The sequence below is a fragment of the Lagopus muta genome, chromosome 10 (genome assembly GCF_023343835.1).
Source record: "Lagopus muta isolate bLagMut1 chromosome 10, bLagMut1 primary, whole genome shotgun sequence".
NCBI classification, from domain to species: Eukaryota; Metazoa; Chordata; class Aves; order Galliformes; family Phasianidae; genus Lagopus; species Lagopus muta.
In genome coordinates this window covers 3,106,185-3,129,682 of record NC_064442.1, presented here as the reverse complement: position 1 = coordinate 3,129,682, position 23,498 = coordinate 3,106,185, and the positions used below count along the sequence as shown (strand labels likewise).

At 45.8% G+C, this 23,498-nt stretch overlaps 1 protein-coding gene across 7 annotated transcripts in view; it reads right to left on the bottom strand.

Moving 5' to 3' along the window:
* ADAMTS17 (ADAM metallopeptidase with thrombospondin type 1 motif 17) overlaps nt 1-18,786 on the bottom strand; it is a 165,936-nt gene extending 147,150 nt beyond the window's left edge. For 2 of the 7 annotated variants that reach the window (XM_048956814.1, XM_048956815.1), the window contains exons 1-3: nt 16,647-16,862; nt 15,742-16,088; nt 6,536-6,698 (exon numbers count right to left, since the gene is read on the bottom strand). In XM_048956814.1, the coding sequence (XP_048812771.1) occupies nt 6,536-6,698; nt 15,742-16,088; nt 16,647-16,716 (580 nt within the window). In that variant the 5' untranslated portion in view covers nt 16,717-16,862. Of the gene's footprint in view, nt 1-6,535; nt 6,699-15,212; nt 15,721-15,741; nt 16,089-16,646; nt 16,863-18,542 lie in introns of those variants that run through there. The other 5 variants (XM_048956816.1, XM_048956818.1, XM_048956817.1 and 2 more) reach the window with 5 other exon arrangements.
* Between the last annotated feature and the right edge of the window lie 4,712 nt (nt 18,787-23,498).

Sequence of the window (23,498 nt, the reverse complement as noted above, 5' to 3'; positions counted from 1 at the left end):
TGCAAGCAACTGGAAGCAAGGACTTTCTTGTAAGACAGAGAAAACCTGATGTTACACAAAGCAGGCACATTGAGCATTGTTTAATGGTAAGACTGTTAAAGTGGGAATGGAAATACCTGCTCTGTCACTCCCTCTTAGCCTCTGTGGCTCGGTTCCTCCTCCTATATTTGATCTGCTCTGTTACTAGTTGTATTCTGAAGCAGAATTGATTTCCTTTGCTTGTGACAGACACAAAGGTCCCAACTTGCCTGGGGCCATGGGGGAAGATCCTGTAACACAAATATAATTAAGATCCAAATGACAAGGGCTGATATAAGTAAGAGCGAACTCAGAGTCCTCAGTTTTGACCACTTAAACTTAGCAGATCTGAAACCACTCAAAGCATAGTCTTAATCCCCTTTCAGGGCTTTAGAGACCACAAAACACTTGGCTGCAGTTATGCTGTGAAAAATAGCATCACCAGCCTCCAGGTTTATTTTGTTTTAATGAGTCTTTAGCAAACGTGCTTTGTTTGCAAAGAATGTTTTCACAACTTTCAACCCTACCAATCCTAAGGTACGGTAGCTCAACTCCAATCACTTCTGCTGAGGGTGAAAGAGTCCAGGTTTACCAAACCAGGAGCTCTGTGCTTACAGCCTGGCCCCACTATTGCACCTACACCTTGAGAGAGGTAGCACAGACCTCCTCGGACACCAGTCAACTCATTTTTGGGGATATGCAAAAGCCAGTAAAGAATGCAGTTTATCTCCAATAAATGTGTTGGATCTGCAGGTCAAACTGAAGTGAAAAACAGCGTAATAGTTATTTTTAATCCCTTACATATACATGTGTCAAACTACATAGGGAACAGATCACAGAAAGAAACCGCCAGTTCAAGGATCAACTTGTCAGAGCCAAAGCCTCACAGTACTTCAGCCAGCTCAGACTTAGTAGATCTAATCTTTAAATAAAGAAGGTGCTTAAGAGTTAGGAGGTTAGAGGTCGTAGCCCAAACAATCTTTAATTTTTAATGCTTTCAGTCTTGCATACTCAGTTTGGGACACATATTAGCTGATGATTCAGAATTACAAACAACCTCAAAGGAAGCTTAGAACTTTTGAATGAAGATAAAACCTTCCACAAGGTGTTCCCATCTTGGTCACACAAACACATAGGTGCCCAACACAGTTTTTTTCACATGTAAGATCCCAAGAGATCTGCTGAAGGTCACAAGTCAAAAAACAGCAGGAAGCAGAGCCAACAGAGTTCCAATTCCCAACTCTTGGCTCCAAGCCTGTGCTATGATTTATGACAATATGGAAAAAACAAAGACAGCTAAAAGGTAAGCAATGCATCTTAGTCTGCCTGGAGCCACCTGTCTGCCTTCCTAGCCAAAATGACCACTGGAATAGCCATAAACATGCTGAGAGAAGGATGGTGTACATCAGACACTCTAGCTCATCAGCATCTGCCAGTTTAGATATCAAGTTCCAGTGGAAACTAGCATCAATTTTCATCAGGAACCAAGTGAAGGAGCAGTAAGTTCTACTTCAGCAACTGCTCTGGAAAAGGAAGAAACCCATTAACTACATATATTGGTACATCTTTTTTGCACCTTGACAGTAGACGAAGAAAAACCTGGAGCGCCTCCTGCTCCATATTATCCATGCTGTCCTTGTGCTGAGGGCTTCATCCAGAACAAATCAACAATAAAATTTCCCTTGCCTTGTGCGATGGAAAAGGCCACTTCTGAATGGTAGACTGCTCCAAAAGGCTGCTGTTTGTCAGCCATAAGGAAACAATCACACACTTGCTGGGGAAAAAAAAGAAAAAAAAGACTCCCTGCTTGGAAGACCAGGGACATGGAGAAACCAAAGGATTTACCCACACGACATACTCCCATAGCAACGCCCTGGAAGATCTAATTACTGATACAGGGAATACATCAATACTTGCAAACACTTAATCACATTACATCTTCTGCATTGTTGAAATCCTTGCTTTAATTCTTCAACAGATGCTTCCTAATATGGACTAACACAGGTTGCATTACATCTCTCTATTTTTAGTGCACATGTTTTTTGGCCACAACAACTGCTGTTTCAGGCCAAGTCAAAACTGCAGAGAAAACACATCTAAAAGACAATGATTAAAGATGGGAAAACTCAACATAACAGTAACATGTGTTTAGGATTTATACCTGTTCAGGGAAACCACTCCCCGCATTCAATACCTGGCACTTAAATTATTGCCAGCTTTGATCAGTTGTTAAAACAGTTTGCAAAATAACTAGATAGAGAAGCAATGCAGTTATTTTCTTAATTAAGATGTTGATCCTCCTGTGCTTATTTTCCTCTATTAACCTCCCTCCAGGCAGCACATTTGCATTAAACAAAAACTGGTTCATTCAACATGACAAAAGGGGGTTTAAAGCAAGCTCACATTCACAAGTAATTTATGAGGTCTACACCATAAACATGAAATAACCACCTACCCTCCAAAGACAAGCTGCTCTCACTCATACTTATGGGCTGTATTTCATATCAAATCCTTTCTATGTAAAGGGACTTTAATGCATTCTTGGAGACTTCTGGAAGAGTTACAACAGAGCTTATTTTTCCCAAAGAAACAAAATTTTACAACACAGTTAGAAGAGATTCCTAGGCTTTTCATTTTTTTTTTTTTACTCCATCTTCAACATAGATATTTCCTCCTCAGCAAAAAAAGAAAAAGCAGCAAAAACCCCAACAACTGTGAGGAATTAAAAAACACAGCACTACTTTTACTTAGACTTTGAAGGCATAGGAAATATTTAAGATATACGACCAGATCAGATGAGGTTGTCAGGGAGTTTGTGGAGTCTCCCTCCTTGGAGATCTTCAAGGATCACCAGCACATGGTCCTGTGCAACCTGCCTGAGCAGCAGGGTTGGATCAGATGGACCCAGAAGTCCGTGACAATCCAAACCATTCTGCAGTTCTGAGATGTCAGCAAGTGTTAAACTATTGTTTTTCCATGCATATTGTCACAAGCAAACAGCTTTATTGTGTATATACATATATATGATCACAAAGAGATGGGGCAATGAAAAAAGTCCTGCCTCAGGTATTTTCTAACACCTCTCTAAGTTTTAGGGTGTTAATAAAGGAGATCATACGGTCCTCCACCAGTCCTTCCTGCTCTGCTCATTTCTTCCCAGTTAACAACTTTCTCTAAAGCACTAGGTTAAGGGGAAGGACAGACACTGTTAGAAAACAAATTAGCCCTGCAGCTACATATTGAGCCTGGGAATAAGCTAAGCTTATGCACAAACTTCCAGGCCTAACCTGAAGGCACTGCAAAAGTTATGTATGATGCATTGAAACAGAGGCCTCTTTCTTTCTCTCTGCTTGGCTCACACATTGAAACATTCTTATTCATATGTATTAAAGCCTAGAATAAGAACTCCCTGCAACTCCACTCTCTTTCCAGAAAAATCACTTGTACAAGACCTTTGACAAAAGAGTTGTCAAGCTCATTTTTAAAATCAGAACAGCATGTGATAACATTTGTACCCCAAATTCAGCCCAGATTCTTTGGTTATCATCTCTAGAAGTGTTTCACATCAATGGTGCAAAGCTATTTCCCATGTTTCTAATGACACCATGCTTCAGAGCTAATGAAACCCAACCTTCCCTTCCTTCCCCCTCACAGCATATGCACCTGGAAATCTTCTAATGGGTTTTCTGTTTGCCTCACAGGGGCTCATGTTCATGCCTGTGCAGAAACACGCACTGCGACTTGAACTCTTCCTCCTGCTGTATGACAGGTGATAAAAATACTACAGATACACATATCATATGACTAACACTAGCACCTGGCCTACGATGGCTGGATCCATCCTTTGCTGCTTGAGCACTTCAGAATTCAGACAAAAGAACCAACAGACTGGGGATTTTTTAACCCATTAATAGCCACTTTCAGCTTCAGATCTCAGAGATCCAGTCATGCATGACCTGAAGTGCTTTTCCACTTCTGACAACAGACAGATTAATCCTCCTATACAAATTATACAAGAAGAAGTTCAGCTCCTGCAAAACTCTCCCACAGCTCTGGAAAATTGTAGTGCTGTAGAACATGTTATGTCTCTTAAAATAAAGGAGTCGTTTCAGAGATTTTAACAACCTTTTATCAAACCAGACTGCTTGCATTACCTAGCCCCAAGGGACTGATCAGTTCAGCTTTCCTTTGCCATCGCTTGGGTCTATGAAGAAAACACAACGAGAATGCTCTTGGAAAGCTCACTCACAGTGCTGACACACGGCACTTCCTGATTAAGCTCATTTTGCTTTCCTCAACTACTTCCCTCCCCTCACCCCTACAAGTACTCACACAAGTTACTGTATCACCAGGCTTTTGGTTAGTTTTTCTTTTCCCCCTCAATCACTTAAGTTCAGTTATCACAGGACACCCCTCCGCCAATACATTTTGCCATTGAGTTCCACTAGCCCTGTTCAGATTTCCATTTAGATTTAGATATTCAATAACTCGTATTAAAATATAGCATGCGATACTTTGTATTTTGGTTGAACCCCAAACAACTCCACATCATGTTACACACTGATGAGTTACAAAATTTCAAGAAAAAAAAAAAAAAGCACCTTTAAAGGTGATTCTTATCTGTTCTAGAAATTCAAGAAAAACAGGTAAGGAATGGAAAATGCTCAAGCCGGCAGCTTCGTGGCTTTGAAAACACCAGGAAAAACTCTGGAAGCAAGCCCCAAGATCACCATCACCACACAATTTCATTACAAATAGACCTTTTGTGTGTCATAGAGGATTAACTTTTCTTTGGTTTCTGAACTCCTGTGCACAAAAGTTAATCCAAACCAGACAGGAGTCAATTAGGTCGTTAATGTGCTAAGCCTATTAACAGCCATGACTTACATTTCTTCCCCGCAACAATGAAAAACATTCAAGAGTCTGCCTTTAAGTGGCAAAGCCCATGAGCAATTTCGTTATTTTATGACACAGCTACTTGAAGCAGTGGCTGTTTGCATAAGCAAGTAGTGCTCCCCATCGCGCCGCAGCTGAGCGCTTTGTTCCCCTCTTAGCCTAACCAGCCTGCACTTCATGCAAAGGACCAGCACCCAAGGGAGCCGAGTTCTGCTTGTAGCTCTTTTGCAAAGCCCTACACAATGTGGGGCGTGTGTGCGTGTATATGTGTCTTTCTTTCTCTCTTCCCCCTCACCTAAAGCCACCCTGGTCTCCCACAAGACTCAGCAAAGCACATGCTATCCCCAGCTCCAGTTAAATACAAAAGCCAAACTTTGTTAAGCTGATGGTTGCCAATTCCACTCTGTTCTTTCACTTTTCTGTTACTTTTGCCAATAAAAAAAAAAAAAGTTTCGTGTTCTTTTTACTGCCATTTTCCTGTATGTTTAACCACGAGATTGTTTTTGACCAATCTGTTGTTCCATACTCATAGCTCTTACACCTGTACAGATTTTACCTGCCATCTCTGCTTCCTATTTTGTCCCTTTAATAGCCCAGTAGAAGATAACACAGACACCTTAACATGCTGCCTTTATTTAGTACACAGCCCATCCAGCAGAAGACAGAAGCTGAAATACTAATGAGGTAATGGAACAGAAGAGGAATACAAGGAAAAGAATATAAAGAAATGACTTTGTAAAGTTCATTGAAAATACCCCCTGTACACAGCACACCTAGATGGTGGTGAAAAGCGTGACAAGTGCATTTTTTCCTGTTTTAACTACTAAACATGAGAACACAACAAGATTTTTAACAGTTCACACACACACACACACACACACACACACACACACACACACACACACACACACTAAGTGCCCTCTGCAGCCTTAACTGGAAGAAGGTGAAAGACGGGAAGAAAGCTAAAACAACCATCAGCAAAGAAACAAAAATTAAGAAGTCTGCAAGCTGACAATGCACCCTGATGTATTCTGTTATGGACAGTGTGTTCTTCTAGACAGAAGTAGAAATGATGGCACATGAGAAGCTGAAAAGGAAAGCGTAAGAGAAACTGCTCGACTCTTTTCCCCCTCCAGATATCTTTTTGTCCTGTTAAGTGGATTCCTGGATATAATCTTCACAAAAAATACTTCTGATTAAATGACATGAAACTACCCAAAATGACACTTTTGTTCTGTCCACACCTACATCTTTGCAGTGTCACAGCTCCAGTGAAAAGCTGAGATGAAAAAGCAGCCCTCAACCAACTTCAGTTTCAAGATTTAGGTCTTTGCTAAAAACGCTGTCAATTCCTTCCAGTGCAACAACTACATCACACAGGTGAAGCAGAAGTTATAGCTCATCTCCTCACCAATCAAAGGTTACAGCATGTATCCTAATTACATTTGTGATGTGGCTCCTTCTGCCTGAAGAAGCAGAGGCACTCATTCGCACACGCCATTTTTCACTACTTCCTGTGGTCACAACACTCAAGTTACAAAACAGAGACATACACTGAAGAACAACAGTTATAACTATAACTGTATATTCATGGCTGTTTTCCGAGCTACTTCAAGCTCACCTGCTACAACCTTGCAGTGCTCATCAGGAATGTGCTTCAAAGAATGGCTTGATTTTGTGGATCGTCTACGTCTGATGAAGTGTTCTTTTCCGCTAAATGAGGTCTCTGATGTATTCACTGGTTGTATTAACATGTGCTCTGATCCAATTTGAATATAGCCAACCTGTCCACAACAGAAGGAAACGAAAAAAGGATATCAGTTTGTTATCCTAACCATTTCTATCAACCCAGTCTTGCCCCAGATCGTTTCCCTACAACTGTTATTTACAGTGTGAGGAAAAGTGAGTATTGATCTTGTTCAATCTACATAATACAAACAATGAGGAACTTCCTCTGCTTTCCCTATTTATCTTTGATTATATAGTAATATTCAGGAACGCCATTATGCAAAGCACTATAGGTGTCCAAAAAAAAAAAAAAAAAAAAAAAAAAAACAAAAAACCAACCACACAAGAATTCTTGTCAACACCTGTTCTTCCACTTCTCTCTCCCCTCAAGTAGAACACTACTCCAGCTGGAAGCATGAAGATGTCCGTGTTCAGTTCACATGAGAACAAATAAACCCTACTAACATAAATGCTTTCATAACCACCATTCTAATTGGCAGCTAAAATTACATTGTTATCAATTGGCATTTATTACCTCAGCAGAGAGATTTCCCGCAAACAGTAGACTGGCTACGTGCATCATTCTTGCAGAACCACTCACATTTTTTAGTATGAGGACCAAATACCTCTTACTAATTGCAAGAGGCCACACAGAGAGTGGCCTATTGTACCTTGCCAGTGATTATCTTTTCAACCCTACCTTGAATAAGTAACACAGGGAAGGCAAAGTCCCTGGCTAAGTAAGACTCCACAGGCCAGCATTACAACTCTGCCTTTCTTGCACCAAGTCAAGTCACCATACACAAGGACTGCAAGAATATCTTTGGAAGGCAGTTTCTGCCCCAGGACAGCCCTCCTCTGCTTGCAACCAGTAGTTTGTAGAGTTTGTATGCATTCCCTATTCCTTTTCCAAAACATAAGAAAAAGGGTGGAGGCAAACATATCGCCTAACAAAGCTTCCAGGTTTAATAATCAACACCTGTCATAACACATTAGAGAAAGTAACTATGTACAGTGAAGGTTTTTAAACTTGCTTCCCATTGTACTAATCCAATGTTTATTTGTATAGCAATTGAACGCCCTGAAACACAGCTCTTTGTAACACAGTCCCTTGGAAGTAATCTGTAGGTCTGATCCAACTTCTGCTAGTAACCAAAGGCATCACATGTCCTGCTGGGAGGCATCAGATTGTGCCTTTGGTACACCTGGTAGGTAATGGGACTTACAAGATTGTAACCTACAGAACCCCTGTGTAACATCCATCCTAAACATACAAAGATTAGACTCCCCCCATCCCATCACCGAGTTCCATACCAGCCAGAAAACAACCTAAATAACTGCTCTGCACATACGTGCAAATAGTACATATTTCAACATCTGACTGTACTAATATGATTTATAACACACATTACATACATACTGTAAATCGTACATTTCCACACCTTCCTGCCAAATTCAGTCCTCACGTACACCCAGGAAATCCCTTTGGCCCAGTATTTCCAGCAAGAGAAATTTCTCTCAGAGAAATGAGAGCTCTCGTCTTCTGACAACACAAACTGAACAGCATCAGTGAGAGAGGAGGATCTCTCAGAAAGGGTCACTACTTTTGAAGAAGCAGCTGAAGAATCAGTGTTTCTCTCTGCCATGGTTGCCTAGGGCACACCTCTGTAAGTTGGGCAATTCTGTCCAAATTGCTTCAAAGACAACAAAACTCCAATGCCTTATCCTTCCAGTCTCCTTTACAATGTTTTCCATACTTCCTCTCCTTGTTTCAATCTTCCAGTCGGGAGGTAGCCCCAACCCCCTTATTTAATATAGGTTTTAATTATTTAGAAGAAGGGCTGTAAATCTGGTGCCATGGTACTAAAAGACACACCAGAGCTCCTGAAACGCTGCCAACCATTTTTGTTGGTGCCAAAAATATGTAAGAAGAAGTCAGTTTCATCACCACCCAACATTATCCCAACTTTCTGGCATCAAGTGTGAAAATAATTTAAACCACTGGAAAAGACTTATGTTTCACATTTGCTTTGGGATTGTGAAACCTATGGAGGGAGAAAGACATGCATCTTCACCCTGGAATAGGTTAAGAAGCAATCTCAAGTTTAATCAGGCAAGCCAACTAGAGTTTCAGGCAGGAAAGAACTGCAGGATTGAGCCTGTAAAGTGTTCCTAGGGAGTTAGAGTTCTCCTTCAACTTGCCAGTTGCATTCTGAAGAGTTTTCAAACGTGTTGGTCCAGATTTGAATCCTCTGGTCATTGCTTTGCTTTTTCCTTAAGAAATCCATTCCTCTCATTGCCTCCCTTACATCTTCCAACTACCATATACCATGCTGTGCTAATCGCAGCATGAGATATCAGACATCAGCACTGGACAACTACTCTGAGTTCTTCCTCCCTGCGTGATGTTTATGGGCTACAAAAGGCTAGATTTTGAAGATAAGGAAGTAAAACATCACCATCAGTGCTATTTTCCCTTGTCTCTGGAAATCAGTCTAATTAAATAAAGTAATATGGATCTGTTGAGCCACATTTACCTAGGAAGATGCATATGAAAAGCTGGCAAATTCCCTCTGACTTTTCTCTCATGCTGAAAGCCCACACGCACAGGACCAGCCACTCAAATTGCCTAGTGGCCCAGAAAACAAGTGGCTGTTGCCCAGCCCACCCATCCCCAAAGCACCTGTTACACAGGAGTCATCAAGATAACAGGAATTGAGACGAGTTTAGAACTTCACTGTCATCTGTATTAGTGATCTAACTTGGATTCACAGTTACCATGACAGGACCGTATAGCTGACACTCATTCAGCTTAGCTAACAGGAAAGGATGGAATAATTTCCACCTCAGAAAGGCAGGCAATCTAACTGGCAAGTCAAAATAATAACTAAGAGACGACTACAGCCCCAATGCACACAGAGCTGAACAGAGGCTACATCTTCCAGATTATCCTTAATTTACAAATTATTTCAACATTGCTCACTACCATTGGAGAATTCCATTCTCCAAGTCACCCAAATATTCTTACAAACACTTCCTGCATCTCACTTACCTACAGTTTTCTACACGCGTTGGTCACTCGAGCAACAATCTCTGACCTATGCTCACATCACCCCTAGTTCAGCTGCCTTCTACACACTACCATCCTCCCTAGGGGACTTGCAGGCTAAACAACAGGAATGTCCTCACCGCATCGCTGAAGCTAGACCAGTACCAAAGGGACTGCATTTGTAATCACACTGTCCTGCTTCAGTGTTCTGCCTCTGTCCCCTGGTAGCAGTGGTGGAGCTGCAATAGCTTGAGGGCTAGCTCAGGACAGGAATCCAACGTCCTCAGTGTTCTCTGCGCGTGGCTCTGGACCTTCCCACACATTAACAGGCTCCAGCAGTTACGCTGTTTTTCCAGCCCTTTCTATTTTCACAACATCTTTGAACAAGATCTGAAACACTGAATCTTTAACAGATTTTTCTTTTTTCTCCAAAGCATTCATTAGTTACAAACATACAAATGTGCATAGAAGAACAGTATGAATCATCTGACAAATTTCATCCCCTCCTCAATTTCTCAGCTGTTAAACTGCTAATCTTAATTTAACCATTTCCTCAAAGTTAACAGGAAGTTAATATCTCAAATGAAGAATAAAAATCAAATTTAATAAACTTCATGTGACTTTCAGACCTGTCCTTATCAATTGCATCTCAGCTTAAAGTCAACTATTATTTACAAGTGTAACTCAAATTCAAAACGAGAGCATTTGCTCCAGGGTCATTTGAGGTTTAAACTGAGTTACAAGAGCAGACTGTACCCAAGAATATCCAACTGCACCTCCATTTCAACTTGTCCCTACACTGCATAAGCAAGGAAACTCTCCTTTTTCACTGTGGAAGAAGAAAAAAAAGAAATCTAGCTCAAAGAAACCCAGCACAGCAATTTTAAGAGGTTTAAGTTTTCAGCTTATGGACCAGATATGGATGGATGCCAAACAGCTCCTCTCCTAGACAAGGGAATTCAGCATAGCTGAAGGTTTCCTGAGGGGAAATCATATCATCTTATAATCCCAGCATGCCTGCGCTGCCCTGCTTTCCATAAGAGCAGAGGCTCTTGCAGTCACCTGAAGGGCAGCATTGTCCCGGCTGCAAAAGCAAAGCATCTGCTACCACTGAATAGGGATTGAGCTCACCAAGCCCCAGACATCTACTCTAAATCAGGCATCACCTCCTCCTGCAGCGAGTGAAGAAAGGCAAACACCTCAAATGGGGCAATTCACCGGGCAAAGGTATCTAAGAAACAGGACAAACCATCAGGGAAGCACTCTTTGCAAGCATCCATCTTTCTTGTCCTCTCTCCATTTCAGAACAAGTCAGGTTTACAAGCAACAGGCTGTGGCCTCTTCTGCACCCTTCCCTGTCTTTGTTACAAGGTTCTTATTTCATTAGGAGTCCCTCAAGGTATTACTGGTTTCCTGGAGCCAGTAGTCCAACCTACTCAGTTCTCCTTGCCCTGGCTGGTCTCCCATACTGGATCCCAAACCATGCTTTTGCATCCAGTTCCACCATCAGCACTTACAGCCACCTGGAAACCACCAGGAGTTCATAGACTTTGAAAAAGCTACACATGCAAATAGTGTTTGAGCCTGGTCCCAGACACACCTTGTGAACTGCAACGTGAACAACAGAGGAGCACAAATTCCCAGGTACTGCAGCTAACTGGTAAATGTTTCATCCATCTAACCTTGCTCAGTAGCCAAAAGGATAATCATAAAATAAGCATGTGAATATGCATGTAGCTTGGCAGTAAATAAGCTCTTCTCTTTAGTGTTGATCATATGAGACAGCACTGCAAAATGTTCAAGGTTTCCTGATTTTTAGCATATTTCTTAAGAGGTAGCTTAAGACTGTGTTCCATCCTATAACGAGAACATCGCTGAGCCATACATGAATCCTTCCAGCATGCATCATCCATTTCCACCGATCCGTTCTGCATAAAGGAGTGTCACCGAGTTCAAAGGAGACAAACTGAGGTATGACAAAGTGAGACGAATGAGCCTCAGCAGGAGGGAGTAACAACATCAACTCAGAAGAGCAATCCACTTCAGGCGGACTGCCTCAGAGCACTCTTGAACCCAAAACAAAGATTTTAGGTCTCCGAAAAAATAGCAGTTACTTGCAAATAAATTTCCTCCTCTAAATGCATCCCAGTGATCTTCTGCTTTCACAAGGTTCCTTAACGAGAGACCTGAATTTCATCCCTCTGTCAAAACCTAACATTCATTTTGACCTGCTGAAAACTGTACCTTTTCCCAGGATTTAGGTACAAAAATATAAGAAGAGACTATGTCATTTTTAAGGCATTGACACTGCAGTCCAACAGACTGTGTAACAAAGCCTTTAGGAACCTCACATTTTGGATACAGCTTGAGGCAACAACGAGCAGCGTGCAAGTGGGGAATGAGTCTCACATAGACTACAGGACTCTGCCTCTTTCCCTTATCTTGGGTCCACAAGACACGATAAGCCATGCTGACTCAGAAGGCACTGAGCCATCACAGCACGACGAAAGGGCCTCTTACAATCATTAACTGCTCTGGTTGGAAAAGACCTTAAAGATTGTCAGGTCCAGCTGCAAACCTAACCGTACTACCCTAACAATCCTCTGCTAAATCACGTTCCAAGCACCACATCCAAACGGTTTCTAAACACATTCAGGGATGGTGACTCAACCACCTCCCTGCAGAGCCTATTCCAGTGCTTAACAACCCTTTCTGTAAAGAAGTTTTTCCTGATACCCAACTTAAACCAACTTGAGGCCATTTCCCCTCATCCTGTCACCAGTGAGAAGAGACCAACCCCACTCTGCTGCGATCTCCTATCAGGTATTTGAAGAGACAGCAGCAAGGTCTCCCCTCTGCTGCTGTGTTCCCTCTGCATCAATCCAAGAAGTGCCACAGAAGAATAACGATGCACTGCTCACCTTTGCTAGAGAGCATAGGCGCAGTATGCAGGGAGCAACAGACTACACGTAACTGAAGTTGCACCTGAAAGCACTGTATGGGTATCTCCAAGAAGTCCCAAGCAAACTGGAATTTCCAGACTGAAAAGAGACATCATCTACAACAGAAGTCTCAGTCAACTACGTAGTACAACTCAACACAAATTGTGGCCTTATGTAGCTGGAGCTATCTGAAAAAGAGACAACTTCCTGCACCACATCCTGTCTTCTAGCATTGGACAGATGAGCTGCAGAACTTTGCTTCTGGTCATGTCTCCACAGTACCAGGAATGGACAGTTCAGTCCTTCAGCACGGTAAGAAGGGAAGTGTTTGCACAACCATGCTCCTCAGCTGAGACGCAGTCCTGCCACGCTAAAGGCAGTAGCGCTTTTCAGGAACACAGCACCTCCAATCTCTCTGCAGTTCCCAAGTCGCAAAAAGGCTTGGAGCACCTTCACATGTGGTACTCTTAACTACACAGACAGGGCCTTAGATAAATCAGTCTTAAGTACATCATGGCTTGACATAGCTGCAAGAGCGTGGCCATCCTTCTCAAGGCAATTGCAAGCAATGACAGGAAACTCTAATAGTTCACATAGTGGTTAGTAGCAGCATTTGCAAGAGGAGTTTTAAAAAACAAAACATAACCTTTAGGTGCCACACTGGGAAACTGACAGGACTACCAGGAAGCAATTGCTCAGTCCAGTTGTAGCTCAGTTTTCATGCCACTGCATCAGGGATTTTGTTCTTATTAGATCTCTCCTTGCCTTGATCATTTCACTCTTTTTTTGTGTGTGTGTGATTCATTGTAAATGTATTCCTCAACCATGCTATAAAGTCTGAGCCAGCTGGAGACCAGGATATGGTATTTCTAACTCTGAGTGACCAGGACTCCTCAGTGAGATATCTTGAACATTTGCTTCCAGTCCTATTAGCATTCCCACATTGGATTTTTCAGGAAATGCCCCACTGCAATGCTAGCACTGCTCATGAATGACAGGATATACAGGCTGCAAGAGTTCAGGATATTCAGGATATACAGACTGCAGTAAACAGTCTTTCTCCCAACCTGTCCCAGGCCTCGTCTATACACCACCAGCAAATCTTTACTAGTGATGAGGGTAAAGACTTCTCCTTTCTCTGTAAGCAGTGCCTAAGTGAGCAACTAGAATAACTAAATAGAGCAACTAGAATAACACTGTAGCATTGGTTTGGGTATTTTAACTGTCAGATTACATGACAAACAATTGGGCTCCAAAATCACCTGACTTTAGGGCCACTCCAGATTCAAGACCTAGACAATCTGAGGCACACTTCACTCTTCTGATTCCTGGAAGCACCTTCCCACTCAATTGCATAGCTTTTACTACAGGTATGCAGATTTAGTACAGCCACCACAAAATGTAAATATAGTAGATTTAGCCTGCTTTCACAATGTTCCCTGTTTACTAATAAGCTTACAAAGCCAAAAGGTCAGTGTAGCCAGGAAAAAAAAAAAAAGGCTATGTAGTGATGTAGATCAGTTTAACAAATCCAATTCAAAAGTTAATGACGTTCATCTTAAGTTTAGGTTCAGCTTACAGACACTTATGTTTTCTTTTCCACATCAAAAGCTGTTAGCACATATGTGCCACACATCTGCTCTGATCACTTTTTTCATTCCTGGTGATAATCTGAATGAAGAGCAAATGAATAGATTCCTGTTACCGGAAAAGAGCCTCAGCATGCAGAGACTTATCTCTCTCAGTGCTCCCAGGACCAGATTCATAGGCACAGGTGAGCAGAGCTTTACCAGCACAACCCCTTACGCAGGTGGTAGTACTGACTTTGGCCCCCAGGAGTGCCACAAACAAGCAGCTTTGATAGGTAGCCACTTTCTGATCACAAGTTACATCAATTCACTCATTGCTTAGAGTTCATTACACAGATATTGCAATGTCACAGCTCATTTTTTGAGGTGCAATGAACAAAGACCAACCAATTTTGTTAGTCTTTCTCAACTTCTCTGCTGGGAGCACTGTCAATCCTTTTCACTCCTCCTGCTCCATCCCCTGATCTCAGGCAGTTAGCACGTGCCTACAGCTACATTCCTCTTTCCAAAAAGGCTCTTTCTATCTGTGTGTTTTTTAGAGCAGGTCGCACTGGAAGCGCTCAGTGACCGGGAATAACGAAACAAGCGACAGAAGCACGGAGCTGTGGCTGACTTCAAGCCTAAAGCAGAGCAATTCGCTCCGAACCCTGAGGAAGCCCTCGGTGCACAGCTCAGTTTATTGAGCCACTCTACTCACTATCTCGAAGCCACGTTTGTTTTGTTTTCTTTTTTTCCCCCTTTAAACCTGAGGCACAGCGCCCTCAAACGGTTCAGAAATGAAGCCTCCAGCCCGCAGCACTCCAAGCGCTTCCCAGCGCAAAGCAGTTTAAGAAGCCATCTCCAGCAGGGACCTGTACCCACAGCTCAAGCACACACCCCAAGACTGGGAGCCACCAGCCAGCCGCCATCCCGAGCATCTAAAGCTCCGCTTCCCTGAGGAACACAAAGGCCGCCCCACACGGGATCGCCTCATCTCCCCAGGACACTCACGGGGGATCCCAGGCGCTGTGAGGCCGCCCAAGGCGGCAAACGCACGGCGGAGGGTTTGACCCCAGCCGCGCTGTGGGGATCCCGGAGGGAACAAGAGGGCAGGCAGGTGACAAACCGTGCCACCGAGCTGCGAAATGGAGGGTGCGTGACACCGGTCAGGACAGTCCTCAAGCCCAGCTGGGGGCCGACGGAGAGTCCTCACGGGACACCTCAGCACAGCCCGCGGCTGAGGAGAGGAGGCGATGCGCGAGACCTTTCCCGCCCCCGCGATGCCGGGCGGCTCCCGCGCGAAGCTGACAGGAAAACCGCCGCGGGGACGACGGAGCTCCGCACGAGACACGCAGGGCACGGGAGCGGCACGCGGGGAAGCGGCGCTGAGGCGAGGAGCCGGCGCGCAAGTTCGCGCATCCGCGGAGGTGGGAGCGAGGGGAGAGGGGTAGGTGCCGACAGGAAAACCCGCGGGGTCAGCGGAGGGGCAGGGGGAGAAGCGGGGCCGAGGTCCGTCAGAGCGGGGGCGGGGCGGCAGTACCAGCCCGGCGCAGGTGCTGAGGGAGGCGAAGGAGTCGCTGCGGTTCAGCACGCGTCCCGTGTAGAAGCAGAGCCGCTCCGCCGGGGGCCGCCGCTCCTCCCCGCGCCGATGCTCCACCACGAAGCCCCGGGCGAGGAAGCGCAGATCGCGGCGGAGGAGCACGTAGAACTCGGTGCCGGCGGCGGGCAGGCGAAGCAGCACGGCCTCTCCCGCCGCCTCCCGCGGCCGCAGCAGCTCCCGACGGCGCCGGGCTCCGCCGCGGTCCCCTCTCCCGGCGGGAGGCAGCAGGTGGATCCTCTCCAACTCCACTCGCTCCGGGATCACCACTTCCAGCTCCGCTCCGCCGGCTGCAGGCGAGAAGGAGAGAGAAGAGAGGCTCAGCGCTCGCGGCCCGACGGGACGGACGGCGCTCCGCGGCCCCGGACCTCCCAGCCCCGCTCTACTGCGATCCCACGGACTGGAAGTCGTGGAGCCAGCGGGAGAAATTAATCCTCCCCCCTATATATATATACACACACACACACACACAAACACACGAGAGACAAAAACGCGCGGGGAAGAGAGAAATAAAGCAAACGCTCAAGCTACTTGTATCATTAAAAAAATATATAGCTCAGACACAAGCATCGCATTTCACCAATCCCAATAAAAATCTGCAGGGAGAAGGGGAAAAGCAGAGCAAGCCGGAGCCGCAGCCAAGGACAGTCAGCAGCTTTCCACATGAAACGTTACAGCAGCAGCGAGAGGACAGGAAAAGAAAACGTAGGAGCCTGGAGCGATCCGCGCTGCAGAGCGGGACCGCGGCCACGCAGGGGATCCGCCGCGCGCCCCGTGCCTGCGGACGGCCGCCCGGTGAGGGGCTGTCAGCGCCTCCGGGGCGGGGATGCGAAGGAGAGAAGCGCTACCTGTGCCGGCGTCCAGTCCCCAAAGCAGCAGGCAGGGAAACACGAGAGGCAGGAGGCAGCCGTCAAACATTTTATGGCAGCGACGGGGCCCAGCGCGGAGCGGCGGCGGAGGAGGCGGCGGCGGCCCGGAGTGAGCCCTGCCCGCCCTCGGAAAAAGTAATCAGCGCCGCCGACAGCCCCAGCGTGGTGGGCGCCCGGACACGCCCCCTCCGCGGCCCCGCGCGCTCATTGGCTCGCGCCCCCCTCGGCGCCCCGCCCGCCGCCCGCCCATTGGCCGCGCGCTGAAGGCGCTGGGCGGTGCGGGGAGGGGTGCACGTGGGTGAAGGCGGCCGGCTGGGGGCGCCCTCTTCTGCCCCGGCCCGACGCGGAGCTGCAGCGCGGCCGCTGCCTCCCGGGTGTCCGTGGGACCGCCTGGGACCCCCGAGGGGGGCGTGGAACAGCTGACAGAGCCCAGCTGAGCGGCGAGCCCCATCGTTCGCTACCAAAAGAAGCCTGACGCTGCTGTGCAGCAGTTCTCTTGATAAATTCATTCATTCCGTCATTTTCTGCAGCGTTTCCCACCACTGTCTCCAGTCCTGATCCCTTCTTTATTTCTGAAAAGACCGGGGAAAAAAAAAGTGAGATGGGAGTACGAGTGCACAAAAATGTGAGGCAGTCATACTGTGAATCACATCACAGACTCACAGTGACACTGGAGTTGGAAAAGAGCCCTAAGATCATCTAGTTCAGCCATCCACCTACCACCAATATTGCCCACTAAGCCACGTCCCTAAACCAGCTACATCTTCCTTAAACACCTCCGAGGGTGGTGATTCCACCGCCTTTGTGGGCAGCCCATCCCAGTGCCTCACCGCTCCTTCTAAGGACCTGAGCCTCCCCAGGTGCAACTTTGAGGCCGTGCCCTCTTGCCCTATGCAATGATCTTGTGTACACCTAGAAACATTACCACACTGAGGAAAAACAACAACAACAACAAAAACCCACACAAGTGTCAGGAGATCCAAAAGTTATTTTTAAAGAGGTTTAAAGCGGGGAGGATGGGCTGTTCAAGAGGGCACTGTGGGGGAGGAGGCAGCAGCTACCTGCTCTTACCATTCCACTTGCAGGGCACACACAACCCACACACAGCCATTTCTCATCTCTCCAAGATCTGGCACCCTTAAGAGCTCCTTCCCACCTGATGATTCTGCCTCCATGTCCTCAGCAGCCCAGAAGTTAACAGAAAGCCTGGCTCAAGGGCTGCTGAAGGCAGGAGGGTGATTTCCAACAAGACAAAGATTTCTATTGTGTTTGGTGGGCTCTGTATCAGGTCTTGTGCTCCCAGCATGGCTGAGTCACAGCAAGCAGTAAAGACTGCGCATTAACAGCTTTAAGCTGATGTGGCCAAGCAGAGCAGCATCCTAGAGCTCAAACTTTTGCAAAAATCTGCAACTTCTTTACTTGCATTCATAGAAGAATTCAAAAGAAGACCCACAAAGGAGCATGAACAACTCTGGCAGGTCCCACCACAGATCTTGCACAAGCATTGTCCGATGCTCAGCCCTGTGAGGACAGGCAGCTGGAGCCCTAAGAAGAAAGCTATTTGAAGCTAGGAAAAGGGCTGAGGAGAAGCTCTGTGAACAACTGCATTAGTGCAAAGTGAAGGGGAGAGCAAAGAAACGGCAATTTAGAATGATCTTAGCTGTACTGTCAGCTAAGATTTCCACTCAAGATGTTTCACCAAACATGGCTCTCTGCAGTCACTGTCTTAAAGCCAGACTGCAACAAGGCAAACAAAAAAAGGAAACAAAGTACAAGCCATCACACGCACTGTGCCTCCCTCTTCACTGAGCCAAATCTACCCTTTCCCAACTCAGATAAGTTCCTCTCAACTTTACACCTGGTATCCATCCATACCCTTCTAGACATCAGAGCCTTTGCAGCCAGGTGCCCTATCTGTACAGTAGTCAACAGGTAGAACCTCATACATCCAGGATCATGCATTTCCTCCTTTGCATAGGTCTAGAGACTTCAGGCTGACTGTAATACAACAGCAAGCGCAGCAGTGACAGCAGAGTAGCAAGGTCCTAAGCTGCAGCAAGTGAGGAATTGCTCAAACACAACAGCCATATTGCAGAAACAAAGGAAAGAAGTTACTTATCTTCAGAAGGTCTCAGTTATGCAGGGATCTCTGCCACCAACCCTTAAATGACTCTGGAATGGGGTGAATCCTGGCTCCACCCCTTCTGATCACTCAGCTGCATTGCCTTGCCTTGCATGCACCTGAGCTCCCCTGGGTGGGCCCTGCCTTCCCACCAGGTGCTCAATCACTGTTTCAGGCCACGACTTAGCATTTCTGCTACACTGACAAAAGCTACCAGTCTGAACAGCCCCTTTTTTGTCAATTTTATCTTTTCATGTTCTGTAAAAAAAGGTTTGGTTTTCTAATTCTGCTCAGGATGTCTTTCTCATGTTGCCTTGCAGGAGAAGTGACCACAGCAAATATATTGTGTTTCCAGATATTTAGCCACATGCAGAGTCCAAAAGACAGGAAAGTCAACACCATTTTCTCTCTTCCAGGCATTGTGGAAGTCCCAGGAAAAAGGAATCATAAGAACACTCATTCTGCCAGCACAGCAGCACTGGGAGGACATTGCCTGTGGTCAGCACTAAGAGTGAAACTGAGTATCTGCAGCCAGTTCCCAGCAGACAAAATCTGAGCAAAGCCAGGACCCATGTCTTCAATTCACTTTTTTAATGTGAGACCAGGTGAGATTTAATAGCTCTGTGTTTTCCTGCCTCTTTTAAGAGGCAGTCTATGCTCTAGCATGAAATAAGTTACCAAAGCAAAAGGACTGGCTCAGAACCCATCCAAATGAGAGAAGAACACCACCTTGCCATATGCCAATAATGTAACATAACATTAAAGCCTCAGAAACTGAATTCTCCCCTGAACCAACAACTTCAGTGCCTCCCTGCAAGGCTAGAGCCCATGCTGGCACAGCAGCTATAGGCAACTTCCCCTCAACTCTTCCACTCGTGGCAGTTCTCCACTCCTGAGAACCAAGAGGCAATCTGATTTGTGAGCTGCCAAACCTGGCCTGAGCCCCAAACAGCCATGCTTAAATGCAGACCACCAGCTGTCTTCATTTGCTAAGGGACCAAATTCAATGCCATGTCTTTTTCCTCAAAAAGGTTTGAGTGGGGGGTCGTAAATTTGCTTAAACATTTAGTAGATTCTTTCTTCCACCTTCCAAACACCTCTGCCAAAATAATAATGCACAGAAAGAATTAATTTAACAGTGTGGGGGAAGAGGGTCACTAATAAAAAGAAGCGTGTAACACACGGCGTGGAAAAACTCAGCGGCTGAGCTGGCCAGCGCAGACCACGCTGGTGTAGAACTGGTCTTCACAAAGCATCACAAAGATGCAGAGCCCTTGGGCAGGGGCCCAACAGGTAATATTGCACCCAACAGGTGCAATATCACAGGCAGGCCTTGCTGTTGGCAAAGGCTGGAACCAGGAGAGAGGGACAAATCCCTGCAAAGGTACCCGTGCAACAGAAGAGGAAATTGTCTTAGGAGCAGCAGTGGTTTTCTTGAATTCAAATCCCAAAGCCCCACTGAGATACAGACCTTCTTTATTAATTTAACACCATGGGCTTTTCAGAAATGTTTTGAAATTGTTATTGATAACAATAATGCATGTGGTGGGAGGCAGCTGTAGTCCTGTTGAAATGGCTGCATTCCTTCTCTGTCCCCAGCCCTTTTTGTGGAGGGAATCCACCTCCTTTCAACATCAGAGAGTGGATTTGGCCCCACAGTTTCTAGGAAACAAACCCTGTCCCCCTCTAAAGCCAATGTTTTATTTTTTTGCAATTTTAAATGTATTTCAAGGAAGCCAAGTTTCATGGCCATTATTGCACAGTTAATAACCCTTTGGAGACTGCAGACATGTGTTATATACATCTTCCTAAGCAGTCATTTGGCTCACTGCCTGGAAAATGCCAGCATGTGAAGGGTTAAGTTGGCTGTTATTCAGCCTTCTCTTCAGGCACCCCTCTCTAAACCCTTCTTGTCCTGGTCCTGAGGGGCAATGATGGCCTTGCAGGCAATGCTTTCCTGCCCAGTACACTCTGATGACTTCCCCACTCCCTGCAGCTCCTCACCTTGCTGCAGAAACGTTTTCCTTTCCTGCTGCACCAGCACTGCTGTTGCAGAATCTGGCCAGGTTGATCAGGCACAGGTTTAATGGGTGCTGCTATTATTTATGTCAATGCCCTACAGATAAAAAAAAAGAGTTTAATGGCAACTAGGAATTGAGAAAAGCTATTTTATCACCTAAAACAATCAAATAAATAAATAAAGTAGCTGTAAAAAAAAAATAGGTTTCCTACAGATCAGGTTTTCACAGTCAGCTAGGGGCTTAATCAGTGTTTCTTCCCTGGACAGAGGGTATTTAATGGTGTGCTCCCTCATGCAAATTCTCCACTGTGTATTACCATTCAGGTAGTCCTCAGCAGAGGTTCTTGTAAGGACTCTCCTTCCACTGCATGAATTCTCCTGAACTCATGCAAGAAAAATCCTTCTGGGACTCCTCTACTGAGTCCAGTTGAAAATGACAGCCCATTCCTGAGCTCTGGGGATAAGGAGCAGAAAGAAGTGACTGACAGTGGAGATGACCAGGGACAGCTGAGCCTCTGACACTTGTGTACGTTCAGGAGAACACAGCCTGCTTCAGTTAAGGTAAATCTGTGACAGCTTTCCTGGCCCTTTCTTTCCTCCAGGATGGAGCTTGAGGAAGATACACAGCCTGGCAAAGGTTCCCTTTAGTCCCTTTAGAGAGTTTGCTTCTGTTGACGTACACCTGTCTCACAAACAGCAAGTACAGCACTGCAAAAGACCTCCTGCAACTTCCTGTTGCCTTGGTACAGACGTTTTGAGGGATCAGGGCACAGCAGTGTCTGGAACAGGAAATCAGATTGCTCACATGCCATTGTGGGTGAGAAAAAGCAGGAAAAAAAATAAACAAAGTTCTCCCAATCAAGTAACACACCTGCAGAATGCTGGAAAATCTGCTCCCTCCCTGCAGGAATCACTTTATGTAAGGAGATTGGAAATGTAAATGTACCACCATGTCCACACAGACCATGCTGGGATTTTGAAACACGGAGACAAGGCCAGTCCAGGGCCTGTTTGGTATCTGAGATCGGTGTACAGATAGCCATCACCCAGGCAATAATAATCAGCCACACGTCACCCCCCAGGCATGCAGGAACAAACGGACAAAGGAAAGAGCTGTCAGTTTTTGAGCCTGACCTTAAAGTTCAGCAAGGCTTTTAATGAAGTCCAGTGTTGCCACCTCGGTTGACGTTATCAGGAACACAGGAATAGCTGGCACTTTCTTTTGTTCAGCTTTATGGTTTGTTTGGGTTTTTTCCTCTCCAGGCCGTGGCTCCCTCAGTCATGACTCTTATTTCTCATTTAATTGTTATCACACTGTGTTTGACCCCATAACAGGCTAGGAAATGTGAGCTGCAAGAGGCCTACAGGCTCACTGACCAGGAACAAATGAAGAGGGTCCCAACCACAGGATTATTTTAAACAATCTTTTCTCCAAAATTGCTGCGATTTCTTTTGTGTGTGTGTTTGTGTAGAGAGATGTTCTGCATGCTTGGAGTTGACAACAGCAGACACTTTCATGCAGATGCCATCTTCTTTTCCTGGTTGTCCTTCAGCTGGTTACATCCATAGCTGGTGTCCTCCCTCTCACACATCTCCCCTCCTGCCCAGCGCCTGCCTTGGACACCGATTACCCCTCAGAATAAATATTTCATATGAGGTTCTTCATTCTCCATATTTCCTTGCAGCAAGAGCAAGCAGCCAGAGGAGATTTGTAACTCAAGAAGGCAGTGCATGGTTTGGAAGACAAATAGGGGTGATGCCAAGGGTTTGGTACTGCCATCTGTGTGCATGTGTACAGGGACCTGGATGTGGTGGCCCAGAGCAGCTGCACAGATTTAAAGTGGCTTCTTTCCATCGTGAAAGTACTAATAAGGGAAACTGTCAACTTAGAACACTCTTAAATAATGTTTTCCTATTTCTTTAACACCTCTCCCCAGAGCGCTCTCTCCTCCTTTCACAGCGTCTTGGCCAATTACACTTACAAAGCAAACAGAAAACTCAATATCCCCATGAGCAGGGATTACCAGCAGTCAGGGGCCGTCAGCAAGCACTGTGGTGGGGGCACCGAGGTGGGTCAAGGCAGGAGCCTGCTTTCCTCCAGCCACGGAGGCACTTTCCCCTGCTCCTGTTTTGCAGTCACAAGGGCTGCAGAAGAACACAGCAGGATATGAAGCAGTGTGGTGTGCCAAGACAGCGTCCTTCAAGGACAAACATCACTTGATGGTGGCACGGAGGTGAGGAAGGACTGTGCTCCAGGCCAAGCTCCACCATCCCCCCAGCCTAGGTCAGTAAATCACCTCTCCTCTCTTGTGGGATTGAAACAATCCCAACCCCATGTGCTCATGTTATCACTGCTCTTGATGGCTGTCATCTTCTTTTTCTATCTCATATTGAAGTTGCTCTCAGGGCCCTTCACATGTATGAGTGGTGATGGGACAAACAACGTAACAGCACTGTGTTACCTTTCCTTACTGGAATGAACCCACGTTAGTGCAAGTTTTCTTAATTACTCCCATTTTGGGTGCAGAGCTGTGCACGAGCATCGCTGTAACACTGCTCTCAGAAGGAGTGCAGAGTTCACAGCCTAAAACCTCCAACAGCCTGGAGCTAGGCTTAAAGAACAAAATCAGCAATACAATTTTGCCTGAGCTCTCTCCACCCTTGGCTCTGCTACAGTTCCCCACTCCGG